This window comes from Heptranchias perlo, chromosome 5 (assembly GCF_035084215.1).
Source record: "Heptranchias perlo isolate sHepPer1 chromosome 5, sHepPer1.hap1, whole genome shotgun sequence".
Classification (NCBI taxonomy): domain Eukaryota; kingdom Metazoa; phylum Chordata; class Chondrichthyes; order Hexanchiformes; family Hexanchidae; genus Heptranchias; species Heptranchias perlo.
The window spans coordinates 23,494,243-23,513,264 of NC_090329.1; the positions used below are offsets into that span (position 1 = coordinate 23,494,243).

General features: G+C 45.1%; 1 protein-coding gene across 1 annotated transcript in view; it reads right to left on the bottom strand.

The window, feature by feature from the left end:
- Positions 1 to 19,022, bottom strand: part of LOC137321639 (guanine nucleotide-binding protein G(I)/G(S)/G(O) subunit gamma-4) — a 91,619-nt gene that overhangs the window by 8,836 nt on the left and 63,761 nt on the right. The window contains exon 2 of the mRNA XM_067984125.1: positions 4,753 to 4,860. Coding sequence (XP_067840226.1) covers positions 4,753 to 4,839 — 87 coding nt within the window. The 5' untranslated portion in view covers positions 4,840 to 4,860. The remainder of the gene's footprint in view (positions 1 to 4,752; positions 4,861 to 19,022) is intronic.

Sequence of the window (19,022 nt, forward strand, 5' to 3'; positions counted from 1 at the left end):
TCCAGGACAAAGCAGCCAGCTTGATTGGCACCCCATCCACCACCCTAAACATTCACTCCCTTCACCACCGGCGCACAGTGGCTGCAGTGTGCACCATCCACAGGATGCACTGCAGCAACTCGCCAAGGCTTCTTCGACAGCACCTCCCAAACCCGCGACCTCTACCACCTAGAAGGACAAGAGCAGCAGGCACATGGGAATAACACCACCAACACGTTCCCCTCCAAGTCACACATCATCCCAACTTGGAAATATATCGCCGTTCCTTCATCGTCGCTGGGTCAAAATCCTGGAACTCCCTTCCTAACAGCACTGTGGGAGAACCATCACCACACGGACTGCAGCAGTTCAAGAAGGCGGCTCACCACCACCTTCTCAAGGGCAATTAGGGATGGGCAATAAATGCTGGCCTCGCCAGCGACGTCCACATCCCATGAACGAATAAAAAAAAGGCTGGGACACTTTTCTCTAGAAAAGAGAAGGCTGAGGGTTGACCTGATAGAGATCTTTAAGCTAATGATAGGGTTCGATAGAGTAGATGTAGAGAAAATGTTTCGACTTGTGGGGGGAGTCCAAAACTGGGGATCATAAATATAAGATAGTCACTAATAAACCCATTAAGGAATTTAGGAGAAACTTTTTTACCCAGGAAGTGGTGAGAACATGGAACGCGTTCCCACAAGAATTAGTTGAAATGAATAGCATAGATACATTTAAGGGGAAGCTAGATAAGTACATGAGGGAGAAAGGAATAGAAGGATATGCTGATAGGGTGTGATGAAGCTCGTGTGGAGCATAAATGCCGGCGTAGACCTGTTGGGCCGAGTGGCCTATTTCTGTGCTGTTGATTCGATGTAACTGGCAGGAGGGTCGGTAACCAGAGGACACAGATTTAAGATAATTGGTATAAGAACCAGAAAGGAGATGAGAATTTGTTTTATGCAGCGAGTTGTAACGATCTGTAATGCACTGCCTGAAAGTGTGGTGGAAGCAGATTCAATAGTAATTTTCAAAAAGGAATTGGATAAATACTTGAAAAGAAAAATTTGCAGGGGTATGGGGAAAGAGCAGGGGGAGTGGGACTAATTGAATAACTCTTTCAAAGAGCTGGCACAGGCACGATGGACCAAATGGCCGCCTCCTGTGCTGTACGATTCTATGATTCTTCTCCTCACTGATATGGAAGCTCTGCAATCTGCTGATCTAACTGTCCTGTAGCCTCATGTATGGCCGGACACAAGGAAATGGATTGAAAGAATAATTTCTGCAGCTGACACATTCCCCATGGTGGGTGGAGGGAACTAAGGGGCACTCGGACAAACCAGCAGAAAGATGGTGACATCAACCTCACAAATCAGGGCAGGCATGATGCATTTCTGGGATGTTGCAGCTCCATCAACCCACATTTTGGGATGATGTGGAGATGCCGGTGATGGACTGGGGTGGACAAATGTAAGGAGTCGCACAACACCAGGTTATAGTCCAACAGTTTTATTTGAAATCACAAGCTTTCGGAGGCTTCCTCCTTCATCAGGTGCACCTGATGTAGGAGCAAAGCTCCGAAAGCTTGTGATTGCAAATAAAGCTGTTGGACTATAACCTGGTGTTGTGCGACTCCTTACACATTTTGGGAGGCAGTGTGATCCACATAGAGAGCCTGGAGATTCTTTTTGTACCCTTTTAGCAATCGACATATGGCGTTTTATTTATGGCCTCCTTCTGCTCTTATTTCTTATATTCTTATCTCTAGGGGAAATCAAGGGATATGGAGATCAGGCAGGAAAACGGAGTTGAGGTCGAAGATCAGCAATGATCTGATTGAATGGTGGAGCAGGCTCGAGGGGCCATATGGCCTGTTCCTGCTTATGCTTCTTATGTTCTTATTTGATTCCCCATTTTTCAAAGTCAGGAACACTGTGCTGAGCTGCAGTATAAACAATAACTGCATTTATATAGCGCCTTTAATGTAGTAAAATATCCCAGAGGTTTAGGGAGGGAATTCCAGAGCTTAGGGCCTAGGCAGCCAATGGTGGAGCAAAGGGAGTGGGGATGAGCAAGAGGCAAGAATTGGAGGAACGCAGAGATCTCGGAGGGTTGTCGGGCTGGAGGAGGTTACAGAGATAGTGAGGGTCGAGGCCATGGAGGGATTTGAAAACAAGGATGAGAATTTTAAAATCGAGGCGTTGCTGGACTGGGAGCCAAGGTGGAAAATGCCGTGCTGACCGGCGGTGTGAGGTTAGTCTGTGGGGCAGCAGACAGAACTGGAAGCAGGACAGTCAGTTCATATTAGTCCCGCCTCATAAAAACAAAAATTGATTTTGCTGTCGCCCCTAGCAGTTTAAAAAAATGTAAATGTGATTTCTTGATGTCCTGTCAGAGTCTCAGTTAGGAAAGGAAGGATAAAAAGCCTGCATGAATTCTTGGGAGCTCCTCTATAATTATGCTGGAAGCTTCAGTGACAACAGAGAAAGCTTCTGATCGAAACCATCATGACCGCTGGTTTCTCTGAGAGGATGCAGCTTTCTGTGCAGAGCATTCTAAGCGCCTATTTGCAACCAGCCTGCTCTGAACCCCACTGTCATCTGATAATAACAGTCTGTCAGCTCCTAATGGGAGCAAATCAAATGTAGCCAGCACCTCGAAGGGGGTGTCACGTGATGGGACTAAAAGACGGGCAGCATGAAAGCGCCTAATTAATTTGTTTACTGGTCTTTTTGAGGAATTTCAAAATTGTAAAGCCAAGAGCTGCCTGTAAAGTCTCTTTATTTAGCCATAAGAACTAACAACTGTCTTTGTTTTTCAAACAGCCATGGAGGATTAATGTGGAAAAGTGTTTTGAAATGGTTTCATTTGTTTGAGATTATTTTCTCTCCCTCTCTGTTCAATTGTCTGGTGGGTGTACCATTATATTAAAGTGTCTGCATGCAGCCATAGCCTAGTGTAAGATATATGATGTCAATGAGTAATATATCATTAAACGCTGTGTTATTACCCTCCAAATGAGACACGGAAAGAGCCCTGTGATTCATTGGCACTCCTCTGGTTTGCATCCAACCCTTCAGCCTCTTGCCTGTTTTTTTTGATCTCTTGCTGGAATCACAGGCCCAGAGTTTGCTGGAGTGGGGCATCTCGCGGTGTGTCCCATTAGTTAGGATTTTTCCCTCACCCTTCAGCTTGACAATTCTTTGCGCTGCAACTTGCTGGAAGTGCGAGCTGATAACGGTTCGGAGAGGACAACGGGGCATCTGGGACCTCAGTGAACAACGGGACCAATGGTCTGTCTCCTTAACCAGTGAGATTTAAGGATAAGGAAAGAAACAGGAATGACGGAGTAAGAAATAGGGTGAATTAGAGTCAAATCAGGTACAGAAAAAGAAATAAAGAGAGGAAAAGAAAGAGTAGATTAAGAGAAAGAGAAAAAAAGACAGAAAAGAAAAGTAAGAAAACAATTAAAACATTTTACATTTTAAAAACTTCTAAGAACAATTTACTACCTGTAGGAATGAGACGCCACAGATTCAACTGTTCCCTTTCTGAGCTGGAGAGATTGAGTGGCATTGCAGGAACATAAATCTCATTAAAAAGGAACTTACGCTGTTAAGTACCAGCCCTAACTTTCTGCAGCAAGTTTACTGGACAATTAATGTCCAAATGCAGCAACTTCATGAAACTCACGGGGAGGTTGAAGGCGAATTGCCGTTTTTGCGAGGTTAACGGCACAAATCGTCCAACAACTCGTAATGATTCGCAACTCACGGCATATCTCTTCATCGCCACAAATTGCCGGGTTATTTACACACTAATAACAGCGAGCGCCATTAAACTTGCCGTTATTTTCCCAGCAAATTCTGGGCCAATGTTTTCAATGATCCAGAACGCAAATGGCTAGTTACACTTCAATAGCACTCGTTCCATACAAGGAGACGCGTGGGCACCAAGCTGGGGAGAGGAGGAAGAGGGCCAGGAGGGTCTTAGAGGAGGGTCTTCGGGAGGTTAACAAAGGTTGGGAGATACTAAGGGGATCAGGTGGGAAAATGGAGTTGAGATAGAAGATCAGCCAAGATCTTATTGAATGGCGGAGCAGGCTCGAGGGGTCTTGTGGCCTACTCCTGCTACTATTTCTTATGTTCTTATGACAAGGGAGGGAGTTTCAGTGGTCGGGGAAAAGGTGGATGAGGAGGTCTGTCGATGGTGGGGATCAGGAAGCAAGCCGGAGAAACAGAGGGTACACGCAGGGACGTTCGAACACACAAAAATATCGGGACAGGAATAAACAATCCAGTCTATCCCATATAGTTGTGATACCTAATGCATCATGTCAAGAGACTCCCTACCCCCCTCGTGCTATGTGGTTTCCTGGGAGAGGTGAAAAACCAGATCAGAAACCCAAGGGGGGGAACAAAATCTGGAAAATCCTTCCCCAATCCCTCTAGGCAATCGAGACTAGTCCAGGTGATCACATTGACCATGACTTATATTATTTGGTACCTACCTGTGATATGATGCAATCTTCACCCCACACCAGCTCTCACATTGGGCTGGAGGAGATCGCAGAGGGAGGAGGGCGAGGCCATAGTGGGTTTTGAAGGTGAAGAAGGGCGTCTTAAAGTTGATGTTCTTAAAGTTGGATGTAAAGATAATCACCCCTCATATCACCATTGTAAAACAATCAACAAAATAAGGACCTTCCTCTCTCGGAATGCCTCAGAACAGCTATCTTTCAAAAAATTGCCAACCACGAGTGCCGCTTACCTTCATTCTGTCCATGCAGGCTTCCATCTTCAGTTGTTCTACCGCTTTCCTGGCCTGAGATATGCTGGCTGTGCTGTTGTTCGACATCTTTCCCGTCACTCTGTAAACCTTCAAATGAAATCACATGTCTTGAAGTTTGAGGGGTGTAAAGAGCTGTCAATCTGAATGGCATTCCTCAGATATTCACATGAAAGTATTAACATGAAAGTTAATACTGTTATTTACCACACTGTTTTCGAAAAACAATCCACACTGGATCAGGGGGTGGCCAGTGGAGTGGGTCATCGCCTTGTACTTTCATCTCTAGGGCCCAGTTTTCCATCTGATGAGTTTAAAGTCTCCTTTTCCTACCAGCTGCTTCTTTCCATTCGTTCTGGGGACGTGAGTGTCGCTGGCAAGGCCGGCATTTATTGCCCATCCCTAGTTGCTCTGAGAAGGTGGTGATGGGCCTTCTTCTTGAACCACTAGCAGTTTGATACAATGGAGTGGCTTGCTAGGCCATGTTGAGTCAACCACGTTGGTGTGGGACTGGAGTCACGTATAGGCCCAGACCAGGTAAGCACGTCAGGTTTCCTTCCCTAAAGGACACCAATGAACCAATTGGGTTTTTGACAGCTTCATGGCCAATTTTACTGAGACCAGTTTATTATTTCCAGATTTTTTTCTAAACTGAATTCAAATTCTCAAACTGCCTTGGTGGGATTTGAACTCACATTCTCTGGCTTATTAGACCAGGCCTCCAGATTACTAGTCCAATAACTTAACCACTACACTACCATACCCACTATAATCCAGAACAAGGGAACATCATCTTAAAATTAGAGCTAGGCCATTCTGGAGTGAAATCAGGAAGCGCTTTTTCCACACAAAGGCAAGTGGAAATCTGGAACTCTCTCCCCCAAAGGGCTGTGATGTTGGGTCAATTGAAAATGCTCAAGACTGAGATTGACAGAGTTTTGTTAGGTAAGGATATCAAGGGATATGGAGCAATGGAAATGGAGTTGAGGTATGGATCAGCCACGATTTAATTGAATGGCAGTACAGACCCGAGTGGCTGATTGGCCCACTCCTATTCCTTTCTCCCCTGCCCTTCTTCAAATAGTGGCCGTGGAATCTTTTACATCCACCTGAGGGGGCAGACGGAGCCTCAGTTTAATGTCTCATCCAAAAGACGGCACCTCCTCAGTACTGCACTGGAATGTCAGTCTAGATTTTGTGCTCAAGTGTCTGGAGTGGGACTTGAACCCACAACCTTCTGACTCAGAGGTGAGAGAGTGCTACCCACTGAGCCAAAGAGGTTAACACTGAACACAATCCCAAACCATGTGGTGGTGAGCAGTGAACATTGCACCTTTAAAATTAAATTGTTTAATCACACATGAAATGAGCCTCAGGATCAGTGGTAACATTCACCCCTCTGAGTCAGAAGGTGCAGGGTTCGAACCCCGCTCCAGGTGGTCCTGGTGAGCAGAGACCGGAACTCCAGGCGGTCCCGGATAGTGGAGACCGGAGCTCCAAGCGGTCCCGGCGAGTGGAGACCGGAGCTCCGGCTCTGAATTCTGGGATGACATCCAGCGGGATAATCGTATCCGGTGGGTGTGGGTACAAGAGTACAGGAGCAATAGAAGTAATGATAAATTTCCACAAAATGATGGTTAGGCCACTGTTAGAGTGCTGTCTGTAGTTCTGGTCGCTCCATTATAGAAAAGACGTTAAAGCCATAGAGTGCAGAGCGTAGATTCACCAGGATGATGCCAGAGATAGGAAAGTAGAGTTATGAGGACAGACTGTTACCACTGGAGTAGAGAAAGTTTAAGAGGAGATTGAAGAGATTTAACATTCTGAACGTTTTGATAGGATGCATAGGGAAAGCCTATTCCCTCTGGTTGGGAGTTGGTGTTGAGGGTAGAGTAAGAGAGAGACCAGGAAAAATGTCTTTACACAGAGGGTTGTTGGAGCATGGAATGCTTTGCCACGGGGAGTGGTTGAGGCAGAGACCATTGTATCTTTACAGGGAAAAGTGGATAAATATTTGACACAGAGAAAGGTGAAGGGCTCTGGAGAAAGCGCTGGGATTAGTTTTGGATATCTATGGAAAAGAGCCGACACAGGCACGATGGGCCGAATGCCCCCCTTCTGTGCTGTGAGGCTGGCGCTGTACCCCACCGAGGAGGGAACATGGAAGATGATTCTGGGGGCGGGGGGGAAACTCACTGTGACAAAGCAAAATCTGATTTAAGAACCTGGTTTATTCTTCATCCTCAAAGCCCAGGTGGGGTCTGGGGCAGGTTTTTCAGTTCTGTGAAGTAATCAGAGATTCTCGCTGACTGTTGATGTGACTCACCTCACAAAGTAATGACACACGAGAGCTATTTGTTCTCTGGAGACGCTGCAAAGAAGGTCTTAAGTAATAGAACCAGTGCCTTTCCCATCAAGATCTCCACATAGACTCACTGTGGGGCTGGAGCAGTCAGCCATGGCCAGCATTAAGGATGCTGTAGGGACCCAACACTCCACTCCGAAACAAATCCAGCTCTTAAATGTTAGGTCTCAAATCTTTGCTGCCTTTTCATAGTCAAAATGGATGGCAACACAGGAGGAAGTTAATAAAAATAATTGCATAAGAGAAACACTTTGAGCCACTTCTACCTCCTTTATTGTTTAATGCCTCTTTGCAATAAGCTGTCTGGGTCGGTGAAGGTTTTTCCCAACCCGTTATTACATTAAGATATTCTTTCGAAAACTTGGATTTTGAACTTGAAATCTATTGAGGTATGTGGGACAAACTCACTCAACTGTTAATGTTTCCACCACCATCCAGCTCCTTGTCACTGAACCAATATATATACATTTACTCAAACTAATAATTTTGACAATTATTAGTTTGAGTAAATGTATATATATAACAATAAATAACAATTTAAAGTGCAAGAACCTTAGGGTTCTTGCACTTTAAATTGCACTGAGTCAGTTGTATGGGAACCCACTGCACAAAGGACTCGAGTCCCTTCCTAACAGTAAAGCTGCGGTAGATCTGATTCGAGCAGACAGACAGGGCAGGGAGTGTGCTTTGTATGTGGATGTGCCCCTTCCTGGGCTTTCCCCAGCTCCCTTGCGGGACACTGAGTCTAGAGATTTAGTAATTACTGTCAGCTCAAAACGTGCAGCAGGAATGTTCAAAGGAAACATCTGCCTTCAGTCCTGTTAAAGTCAGGAGAGGCAATTAGCACCATGGGGAAGAGGAACGAGCGAGGGAGGAGAATCACTTGCTGGGTGTGTAGCACTGCTGGAGTCTGACATTAGCTGCTATTATTATTTTTAAAATATCCTTTTATCAGTGCGTCAAGAACTGGGGCCCAAAAGGTTTCGGTTGACGTGGTTGCAAATTAGTTCCGATTGGATCCCGCTTTCTTGGGATGAGAGCCCAACACAGTTTCTCACAGCAGCCAACATTGAGGACTTGCTCACACCCTCTCAACACAAAATGGAAGCTTCAATCCAAACTAAAACACAAGTTAAAACTCAGATTAATGCTCCTTTTTTTCTTTGATGTGGTAATAAATTATCATTTCCATGAAATAGAATTACATAGAATGTACAGGACAGAAACAGGCCATTTGTCCGAACTGGTCTATGCCGGTGTTTATGCTCCACATGAGCCTCCTCTCTCCTTACTTCATCTAACCCTATCAGCATATCCTTCTATTCCTTTCTCCCTTATTAGTTTATCTAGCTTCCCCTTAAATGCATCTATGCTATTCACCTCAACTACTCCTTGTGATAGCGAGTTCCACATTCCAATCACTCTGGTAAATAAGTTTCTCCTGAATTCCCTATTGGATGGTGGATGGACAGCTACAAACAGCTGTTGAGCACAGAGGTCGCCAGCTTTACACACCATCTCTTGACTGCTCAGATCCTATCGACGCCCTCTCCTTGCTGTTTATTTCTATGTTGAGGCTTCACTCAAACCGGGCAGTGTTATTTCTTGGAAAGGAAGATAAAAAGTCAAAAGACATCGAACCAATTGTTGTGCTGAGACAGCTGTAGAATGCAGGTCAACGCAGTTGCCATTTTGTCAGCTGTGGCGCAGTGGGTAGCACTCTCGCCTCTGAGTCAGAAGGTCGTAGGTTCGATTCCAACTCCAGAGACTTGAGCCCATAATCTAGGCTGACATTCCCAGTGCAGAGTGCTGCACTGTCGGAGGTGCCGTCTTTTGGATGAGACGTTAAACCGAGGCCCCAACTGTCCTCTCAGATGGGTGTAAAAGATCCCACGGACACTATTTGAAGAAGAGCAGGGGAGTTCTCCCCAGTGTCCTGACCAATATTTATCCCTCAACCAACATCACTAAAACAGATTATCTGATCATTATCACATTGCTATTTGTGGGATCTTGCTGTGGGTAAATTGGCTGCTGCTTTTCCTACATTATAACAGTGACTCCGCTTCAAAAGCACTTAATTGGCTCCAAAGCACTTTGGTCACCTGAGGTCGTGAAACGTGCTATATAAAATTTAACACAGAAAAACGAGGTGATACATTTTGGGAAGAAGAATGAGAGGAAATAGACACCAAATGACGCAACTTTTAAAGGGTTAGAGGAGCAGAAAAACACTCAGAGATTCAGATACAGAGTACTTTGAAAGTGGGAGGACAAGTTAATAAAGCTGTGAAAAACATATGGAATTATAAATAGGGGCACGAGTACAAAAAGCAAAGAGGTAATGCTGAACCTGTGCTAATCATTGGTATGGCCAGTTAGTAGCTATTGTTTTTGGTTCCCGCCACAAACTCCGTTCCCCCGCCACCAAATCCATCCCTCTCCCTGGCCGCTGTGTGAGGTTGAACCAGACTGCTCGCGACCACAGCGTCCTATTTGACCCTCAGCTAAGCTTCCGACCCCATATCCTCTCACCATCACCAAGACCGCCTACTTCCATCTCCGTAACATCGCCTATCTCCGCCCCTGCCTCAGCCTATCTGCTGCTGAATCCGTCGTCCATGCTTTTGTTACCTCCAGACTCGATTGTTCAATTCTGTCTTGACCGGCCTCCCATCTTCCACCCTCCATAAACTTCAGCTCATCCAAATCTCTGCTGCCAGTATCCTAATTTGTACCAAATCCTGTTCACTCTTCACCTCTGTGCTCACTGACCTACATTGGCTCCTGGTCCAGCAACGCCTCAAATTTAAAATTCTCAACCTTATGTTCGAATCCCTCCATGATCTTGCCCCTCTCTATCTCTGTAACCTCCTCTAGCCCTACATTCCTCCGAGATCTCAGCGCTCCTCGCGCGGCCCCAATTTTAATCGCTCCACCGTTGGCGGCTGTGCCTTCGGCTGCCTAGACCCTAAGCTCTGGAATTCCCTCCTTAAACCTCTCTGCCTCTCTCTCCTCTTTTAAGACGCTCCTTAAAACCTACTTCTTTGACCAAGCTTTTGGTCACTTGCCCTAATATCTCTTTGTCTGGCTCGGTGTCAAATTTTATCTGATAACTCACCTCTGAAGCGCCTTGGGATGTTTTACTAAGTTAAAGGTGCTATATAAATGCAAATGTTGTAGAATATTGTGTCTAGTTTTGGATGCCTTTCTATAGAAAGGATGTCAAGGCCATGGAGAGGGTGCAAAAGAGATTCACTAAGACGATCCCATAGGTGAAATGCTTTGGTTTTGAGGAGACAACAGAGAAACTGGGTCTCTTCGTTAGTACAAAGACGGTTTAGAGGAGATCTGATTGAGGTGTTCAAAGTGATGAACGATTTTGATAAGATAAATAGGGAGAACTATGTCCGATGGTCAAAGATTGGATAATGAGATGGAATCAATTTAAAGTCATCTATAAAAGAACAAAGGGAGAGATCAGGAGAGTTTATTTTCACACAGAGGATTGTTAGCGCCTGAGCAGATAAAGTGGGGGAATTAGAATCTATTATAGTTTTTAAAAGGAAAGTGGTTAAATATTTGAAAAGGAAAAAATTGAAACGGTCTGGAGGAAGAGTGGGGGAATGGGACAAGGTGGGTAGTTCCGAGAGCTGGGACAGGCACGAGGGGTCGAATGGCCTCCTACTGTGCTGTATAATTCTATGATTTTATGGTTGGAACAAATGTGATTTTGTGTGTGTGTGTGTGTGTGTGTGAGTGTGAGTGTGAGAGAGAGAGTGCGAATGTGTGTGACTGAGTATGTGTGTGTGTGTGTGTGTGTGTGTGAGTGAGTGCGAGTGTGTGACTGAGTATTTCTGTGACTGAGTATTTGTATGTGTGAGTGAGTGTGTGAGTATGAGAGTGAGTATGTGTGACTGAGTATTTGTGAGTGAGTGTGAGTATGTGTGTGACTGAGTATTTGTGAGTGAGTGTGACTGAGTATAAGAGTGAGTGCTTGTGACTGAGTATTTGTTTGTGTGAAGAGTGTGTGTGACTAAGTATTTGATTGTGAGTGAGTGCGTGTGACTGAGTATTTGTTTGTGAGTGAGTGTGTGAGACTGAGTATTTGTGTGTGTGTGAGACTGAGTATGAAGTGAGTGTGTGAGTATGAGAGTGAGTGAGTGAGTAAGTGTGAGTGTGTGACTGGGTATTTGAGTGAGTGTGTGTGACTGAGAAATTTGTTTGTGTGAGTGAGTGTGTGTGACTGAGTATTTGTGAGTGAGTGTGACTGAGTATGAAAGTGAGTGAGTGTGTGACCGAGTATTTGTTTGTGTGTGTGAGTGTGACCGAGTATTTGTGAGTGAGTGTGACCGAGTATTTGTAAGTGAATGTGACTGAGTATTTGTGAGTGAGTGTGACTGAGTATTTGTGAGTGAGTGTGACTGAGTATTTGTGAGTGAGTGTGTGAGTATGTGTGTGACTGAGTATTTGTGAGTGAGTGTGACTGAGTATGAAGTGAGTGTGTGAGTATGAAAGTGAGTGAGTGAGTGTGAGTGTAAGTGAGTGAGTGTGAGTGTAAGTGAGTGTGTGACTGGGTATTTGAGTGAGTGTGTGTGACTGAGTATTTGTGAGTGAGTGTGTGAGTATGTGTTTGTGACTGAGCATTTGTGAGTGAGTGTGACTGAGTATGAGAGTGAGTGAGTGTGTGTGACTGGGTATTTGTTTGTGTGAGAGAGGATGTGTGACTGAGTATTTGTGAGTGTGTGAGACTGAGTATGAAGTGAGTGTGTGTGAGTATGAGAGTGTGAGTGTATGAGAGTGAGTGTGTGTGTGTGACTGGGTATTTGAGTGAGTGTGTGTGACTGAGTATTTGTTTGTGTGAGTGAGTATGTGACTGAGTATTTGTGAGTGAGTGTGTGAATATGTGTGTGACTGAGCATTTGTGAGTGAGTGTGTGAGTATGTGTGTGACTGAGCATTTGTGAGTGTGTGTGACTGAGCATTTGTGAGTGTGTGTGACTGAGTATGAAGTGAGTGTGTGAGTATGAGAGTGAGTGAGTAAGTAAGTGAGAGAGTGTGTGATGGGTATTTGAGTGAGTGTGTGTGACAGAGTATTTGTTTGTGTGAGAGAGTGTGTGTGACTGAGTATTTGTGAGCGTGTGAGACTGAGTATTTGTGAGCGTGTGAGACTGAGTATTTGTGAGCGTGTGAGACTGAGTATTTGTGAGGGTGTGAGACTGAGTATTTGTGAGCGTGTGAGACTGAGTATTTGTGAGCGTGTGAGACTGAGTATTTGTGAGCGTGTGAGACTGAGTATTTGTGAGCGTGTGAGACTGAGTATTTGTGAGCGAGTGTGTGAGTATGTGTGTGTGACTGAGTATTTGTGAGTGAGTGTGACTGAGCATGAGAGTGAGTGAGTGTGTGACTGAGTATTTGTTTGTGTGTGAGTGAGTGTGACCGAGTATTTGTGAGTGAGTGTGACCGAGTATTTGTGAGTGAGTGTGACTGAGTATTTGTGAGTGAGTGTGACTGAGTATGAAGTGAGTGTGTGAGACTGAGTATGAAGTGAGTGTGCGAGACTGACTATGAAGTGAGTGTGTGAGACTGAGTATGAAGTGAGTGTGTGAGACTGACTATGAAGTGAGTGTGTGTGACTGAGTATGAAGTGAGTGTGTGAGACTGAGTATGAAGTGAGTGTGTGAGACTGACTATGAAGTGAGTGTGTGTGACTGACTATGAAGTGAGTGTGTGAGACTGAGTATGAAGTGTGTGTGAGACTGAGAATGAAGTGAGTGTGTGAGACTGAGTATGAAGTGAGTGTGTGAGACTGAGTATGAAGTGAGTGTGTGAGACTGACTATGAAGTGAGTGTGTGAGACTGACTATGAAGTGAGTGCGTGAGACTGAGTATTTGTGAGTGTGTGAGACTGACTATGAAGTGAGTGCGTGAGACTGACGATGAAGTGAGTGTGTGAGACTGACGATGAAGTGAGTGTGTGAGACTGACTATCAAGTGAGTGTGTGAGACTGAGTATGAAGTGAGTGTGTGTGACTGACTATGAAGTGAGTGCGTGAGACTGAGTATGAAGTGAGTGTGTGAGACTGACTATGAAGTGAGTGTGTGAGACTGACTATGAAGTGAGTGCGTGAGACTGACTATGAAGTGAGTGCGTGAGACTGACTATGAAGTGAGTGCGTGAGACTGAGTATGAAGTGAGTGCGTGAGACTGACTATGAAGTGAGTGCGTGAGACTGACTATGAAGTGAGTGCGTGAGACTGACTATGAAGTGAGTGTGTGAGACTGAGTATGAAGTGAGTGTGTGAGACTGACCATGAAGTGAGTGCGTGAGACTGAGTATGAAGTGAGTGCGTGAGACTGACTATGAAGTGAGTGCGTGAGACTGACTATGAAGTGAGTGTGTGAGACTGACCATGAAGTGAGTGTGTGAGACTGACTATGAAGTGAGTGTGTGAGACTCACCATGAAGTGAGTGTGTGAGACTGAGTATGAAGTGAGTGTGTGAGACTGAGAATGAAGTGAGTGTGTGAGACTGAGTATGAAGTGAGTGTGTGAGACTGAGTATGAAGTGAGTGTGTGTGACTGAGTATGAAGTGAGTGTGTGAGACTGAGTATGAAGTGGGTGTGTGAGACTGAGTATGAAGTGAGTGCGTGAGACTGACTATGAAGTGAGTGTGTGAGACTGACCATGAAGTGAGTGTGTGAGACTGAGTATGAAGTGAGTGTGTGAGACTGAGAATGAAGTGAGTGTGTGAGACTGAGTATGAAGTGAGTGTGTGAGACTGAGTATGAAGTGAGTGTGTGTGACTGAGTATGAAGTGAGTGTGTGAGACTGAGTATGAAGTGGGTGTGTGAGACTGAGTATGAAGTGAGTGTGTGTGACTGACTATGAAGTGAGTGCGTGAGACTGAGTATGAAGTGAGTGTGTGAGACTGAGTATGAAGTGAGTGTGTGTGACTGACGATGAAGTGAGTGTGTGTGACTGACTATGAAGTGAGTGTGTATGACTGAGTATTTGTGAGTGCGTGTGACTGACTATGAAGTGAGTGTGTGAGACTGAGTATTTGTGAGTGTGTGTGACTGACTATGAAGTGAGTGCGTGAGACTGACTATGAAGTGAGTGTGTGAGACTGACTATGAAGTGAGTGTGTGAGACTGACTATGAAGTGAGTGCGTGAGACTGAGTATTTGTGAGTGTGTGAGACTGACTATGAAGTGAGTGCGTGAGACTGACGATGAAGTGAGTGTGTGAGACTGACGATGAAGTGAGTGTGTGAGACTGACTATCAAGTGAGTGTGTGAGACTGAGTATGAAGTGAGTGTGTGTGACTGACTATGAAGTGAGTGCGTGAGACTGACTATGAAGTGAGTGTGTGAGACTGACTATGAAGTGAGTGCGTGAGACTGACTATGAAGTGAGTGCGTGAGACTGACTATGAAGTGAGTGCGTGAGACTGACTATGAAGTGAGTGCGTGAGACTGACTATGAAGTGAGTGTGTGAGACTGAGTATGAAGTGAGTGCGTGTGACTGAGTATGAAGTGAGTGCGTGAGACTGAGTATGAAGTGAGTGCGTGAGACTGACTATGAAGTGAGTGTGTGAGACTGACCATGAAGTGAGTGTGTGAGACTGACCATGAAGTGAGTGTGTGAGACTGACTATGAAGTGAGTGCGTGAGACTGACTATGAAGTGAGTGTGTGAGACTGACTATGAAGTGAGTGCGTGAGACTGAGAATTTGTGAGTGTGTGTGACTGAGTATTTGTGAGTGTGTGAGACTGAGTATGAAGTGAGTGTGTGTGAGTATGAGAGTGTGAGTGTATGAGAGTGAGTGTGTGTGTGTGTGACTGGGTATTTGAGTGAGTGTGTGTGACTGAGTATTTGTTTGTGTGAGTGAGTATGTGACTGAGTATTTGTGAGTGAGTGTGTGAATGTGTGTGACTGAGCATTTGTGAGTGAGTGTGTGAGTATGTGTGTGACTGAGCATTTGTGAGTGTGTGTGACTGAGCATTTGTGAGTGTGTGTGACTGAGTATGAAGTGAGTGTGTGAGTATGAGAGTGAGTGAGTGAGTAAGTGAGTGAGTGTGTGATGGGTATTTGAGTGAGTGTGTGTGACAGAGTATTTGTTTGTGTGAGAGAGTGTGTGTGACTGAGTATTTGTGAGCGTGTGAGACTGAGTATTTGTGAGCGTGTGAGACTGAGTATTTGTGAGCGTGTGAGACTGAGTATTTGTGAGCGTGTGAGACTGAGTATTTGTGAGCGTGTGAGACTGAGTATTTGTGAGCGTGTGAGACTGAGTATTTGTGAGCGAGTGTGTGAGTATGTGTGTGTGACTGAGTATTTGTGAGTGAGTGTGACTGAGCATGAGAGTGAGTGAGTGTGTGACTGAGTATTTGTTTGTGTGTGAGTGAGTGTGACCGAGTATTTGTGAGTGAGTGTGACCGAGTATTTGTGAGTGAGTGTGACTGAGTATTTGTGAGTGAGTGTGACTGAGTATGAAGTGAGTGTGTGAGACTGAGTATGAAGTGAGTGTGTGTGACTGAGTATGAAGTGAGTGTGTGAGACTGAGTATGAAGTGAGTGTGTGAGACTGACTATGAAGTGAGTGTGTGTGACTGACTATGAAGTGAGTGTGTGAGACTGAGTATGAAGTGTGTGTGAGACTGAGAATGAAGTGAGTGTGTGAGACTGAGTATGAAGTGAGTGTGTGAGACTGAGTATGAAGTGAGTGTGTGTGACTGAGTATGAAGTGAGTGTGTGAGACTGACTATGAAGTGAGTGCGTGAGACTGACTATGAAGTGAGTGTGTGAGACTGACTATGAAGTGAGTGTGTGTGACTGACTATGAAGTGAGTGTGTGAGACTGAGTATGAAGTGTGTGTGAGACTGAGAATGAAGTGAGTGTGTGAGACTGAGTATGAAGTGAGTGTGTGAGACTGAGTATGAAGTGAGTGTGTGTGACTGAGTATGAAGTGAGTGTGTGAGACTGAGTATGAAGTGGGTGTGTGTGACTGACTATGAAGTGAGTGTGTGTGACTGAGTATGAAGTGAGTGTGTGAGACTGAGTATGAAGTGAGTGTGTGAGACTGAGTATGAAGTGAGTGTGTGAGACTGAGAATGAAGTGAGTGTGTGAGACTGAGTATGAAGTGAGTGTGTGAGACTGAGTATGAAGTGAGTGTGTGTGACTGAGTATGAAGTGAGTGTGTGAGACTGAGTATGAAGTGGGTGTGTGAGACTGAGTATGAAGTGAGTGTGTGTGACTGACTATGAAGTGAGTGTGTGAGACTGACTATGAAGTGAGTGTGTGAGACTGACTATGAAGTGAGTGCGTGAGACTGAGTATTTGTGAGTGTGTGAGACTGACTATGAAGTGAGTGCGTGAGACTGACGATGAAGTGAGTGTGTGAGACTGACGATGAAGTGAGTGTGTGAGACTGACTATGAAGTGAGTGTGTGAGACTGACTATCAAGTGAGTGTGTGAGACTGAGTATGAAGTGAGTGTGTGTGACTGACTATGAAGTGAGTGCGTGAGACTGACGATGAAGTGAGTGTGTGAGACTGACGATGAAGTGAGTGTGTGAGACTGACTATCAAGTGAGTGTGTGAGACTGAGTATGAAGTGAGTGTGTGAGATTGACTATGAAGTGAGTGCGTGAGACTGACTATGAAGTGAGTGTGTGAGACTGACCATGAAGTGAGTGTGTGAGACTGACTATGAAGTGAGTGCGTGAGACTGACTATGAAGTGAGTGTGTGTGACTGAGTATGAAGTGAGTGCGTGAGACTGACTATGAAGTGAGTGCGTGAGATTGACTATGAAGTGAGTGTGTGAGACTGAGTATTTGTGAGTGTGTGTGACTGACTATGAAGTGAGTGTGTGAGACTGAGTATGAAGTGAGTGCGTGAGACTGACTATGAAGTGAGTGCGTGAGACTGACTATGAAGTGAGTGCGTGAGACTGACTATGAAGTGAGTGCGTGAGACTGACTATGAAGTGAGTGCGTGAGACTGACTATGAAGTGAGTGTGTGAGACTGACGATGAAGTGAGTGCGTGTGACTGACTATGAAGTGAGTGCGTGAGACTGACTATGAAGTGAGTGCGTGAGACTGACTATGAAGTGAGTGCGTGAGACTGACTATGAAGTGAGTGCGTGAGACTGACTATGAAGTGAGTGCGTGAGACTGACTATGAAGTGAGTGTGTGAGACTGACTATGAAGTGAGTGTGTGAGACTGAGTATGAAGTGAGTGTGTGAGACTGAGAATGAAGTGAGTGTGTGAGACTGAGTATGAAGTGAGTGTGTGAGACTGAGTATGAAGTGAGTGTGTGTGACTGAGTATGAAGTGAGTGTGTGAGACTGAGTATGAAGTGGGTGTGTGAGACTGAGTATGAAGTGAGTGTGTGTGACTGACTATGAAGTGAGTGCGTGAGACTGAGTATGAAGTGAGTGTGTGAGACTGAGTATGAAGTGAGTGTGTGTGACTGACGATGAAGTGAGTGTGTGTGACTGACTATGAAGTGAGTGTGTATGACTGAGTATTTGTGAGTGCGTGTGACTGACTATGAAGTGAGTGTGTGAGACTGAGTATTTGTGAGTGTGTGTGACTGACTATGAAGTGAGTGCGTGAGACTGACTATGAAGTGAGTGTGTGAGACTGACTATGAAGTGAGTGTGTGAGACTGACTATGAAGTGAGTGCGTGAGACTGAGTATTTGTGAGTGTGTGAGACTGACTATGAAGTGAGTGCGTGAGACTGACGATGAAGTGAGTGTGTGAGACTGACGATGAAGTGAGTGTGTGAGACTGACTATCAAGTGAGTGTGTGAGACTGAGTATGAAGTGAGTGTGTGTGACTGACTATGAAGTGAGTGCGTGAGACTGACTATGAAGTGAGTGTGTGAGACTGACTATGAAGTGAGTGCGTGAGACTGACTATGAAGTGAGTGCGTGAGACTGACTATGAAGTGAGTGCGTGAGACTGACTATGAAGTGAGTGCGTGAGACTGACTATGAAGTGAGTGTGTGAGACTGAGTATGAAGTGAGTGCGTGTGACTGAGTATGAAGTGAGTGCGTGAGACTGAGTATGAAGTGAGTGCGTGAGACTGACTATGAAGTGAGTGTGTGAGACTGACCATGAAGTGAGTGTGTGAGACTGACCATGAAGTGAGTGTGTGAGACTGACCATGAAGTGAGTGTGTGAGACTGACTATGAAGTGAGTGCGTGAGACTGACTATGAAGTGAGTGTGTGAGACTGACTATGAAGTGAGTGCGTGAGACTGAGTATTTGTGAGTGTGTGTGACTGAGTATTTGTGAGTGTGTGAGACTGAGTATGAAGTGAGTGTGTGTGAGTATGAGAGTGTGAGTGTATGAGAGTGAGTGTGTGTGTGTGTGACTGGGTATTTGAGTGAGTGTGTGTGACTGAGTATTTGTTTGTGTGAGTGAGTATGTGACTGAGTATTTGTGAGTGAGTGTGTGAATGTGTGTGACTGAGCATTTGTGAGTGAGTGTGTGAGTATGTGTGTGACTGAGCATTTGTGAGTGTGTGTGACTGAGCATTTGTGAGTGTGTGTGACTGAGTATGAAGTGAGTGTGTGAGTATGAGAGTGAGTGAGTGAGTAAGTGAGTGAGTGTGTGATGGGTATTTGAGTGAGTGTGTGTGACAGAGTATTTGTTTGTGTGAGAGAGTGTGTGTGACTGAGTATTTGTGAGCGTGTGAGACTGAGTATTTGTGAGCGTGTGAGACTGAGTATTTGTGAGCGTGTGAGACTGAGTATTTGTGAGCGTGTGAGACTGAGTATTTGTGAGCGTGTGAGACTGAGTATTTGTGAGCGTGTGAGACTGAGTATTTGTGAGCGAGTGTGTGAGTATGTGTGTGTGACTGAG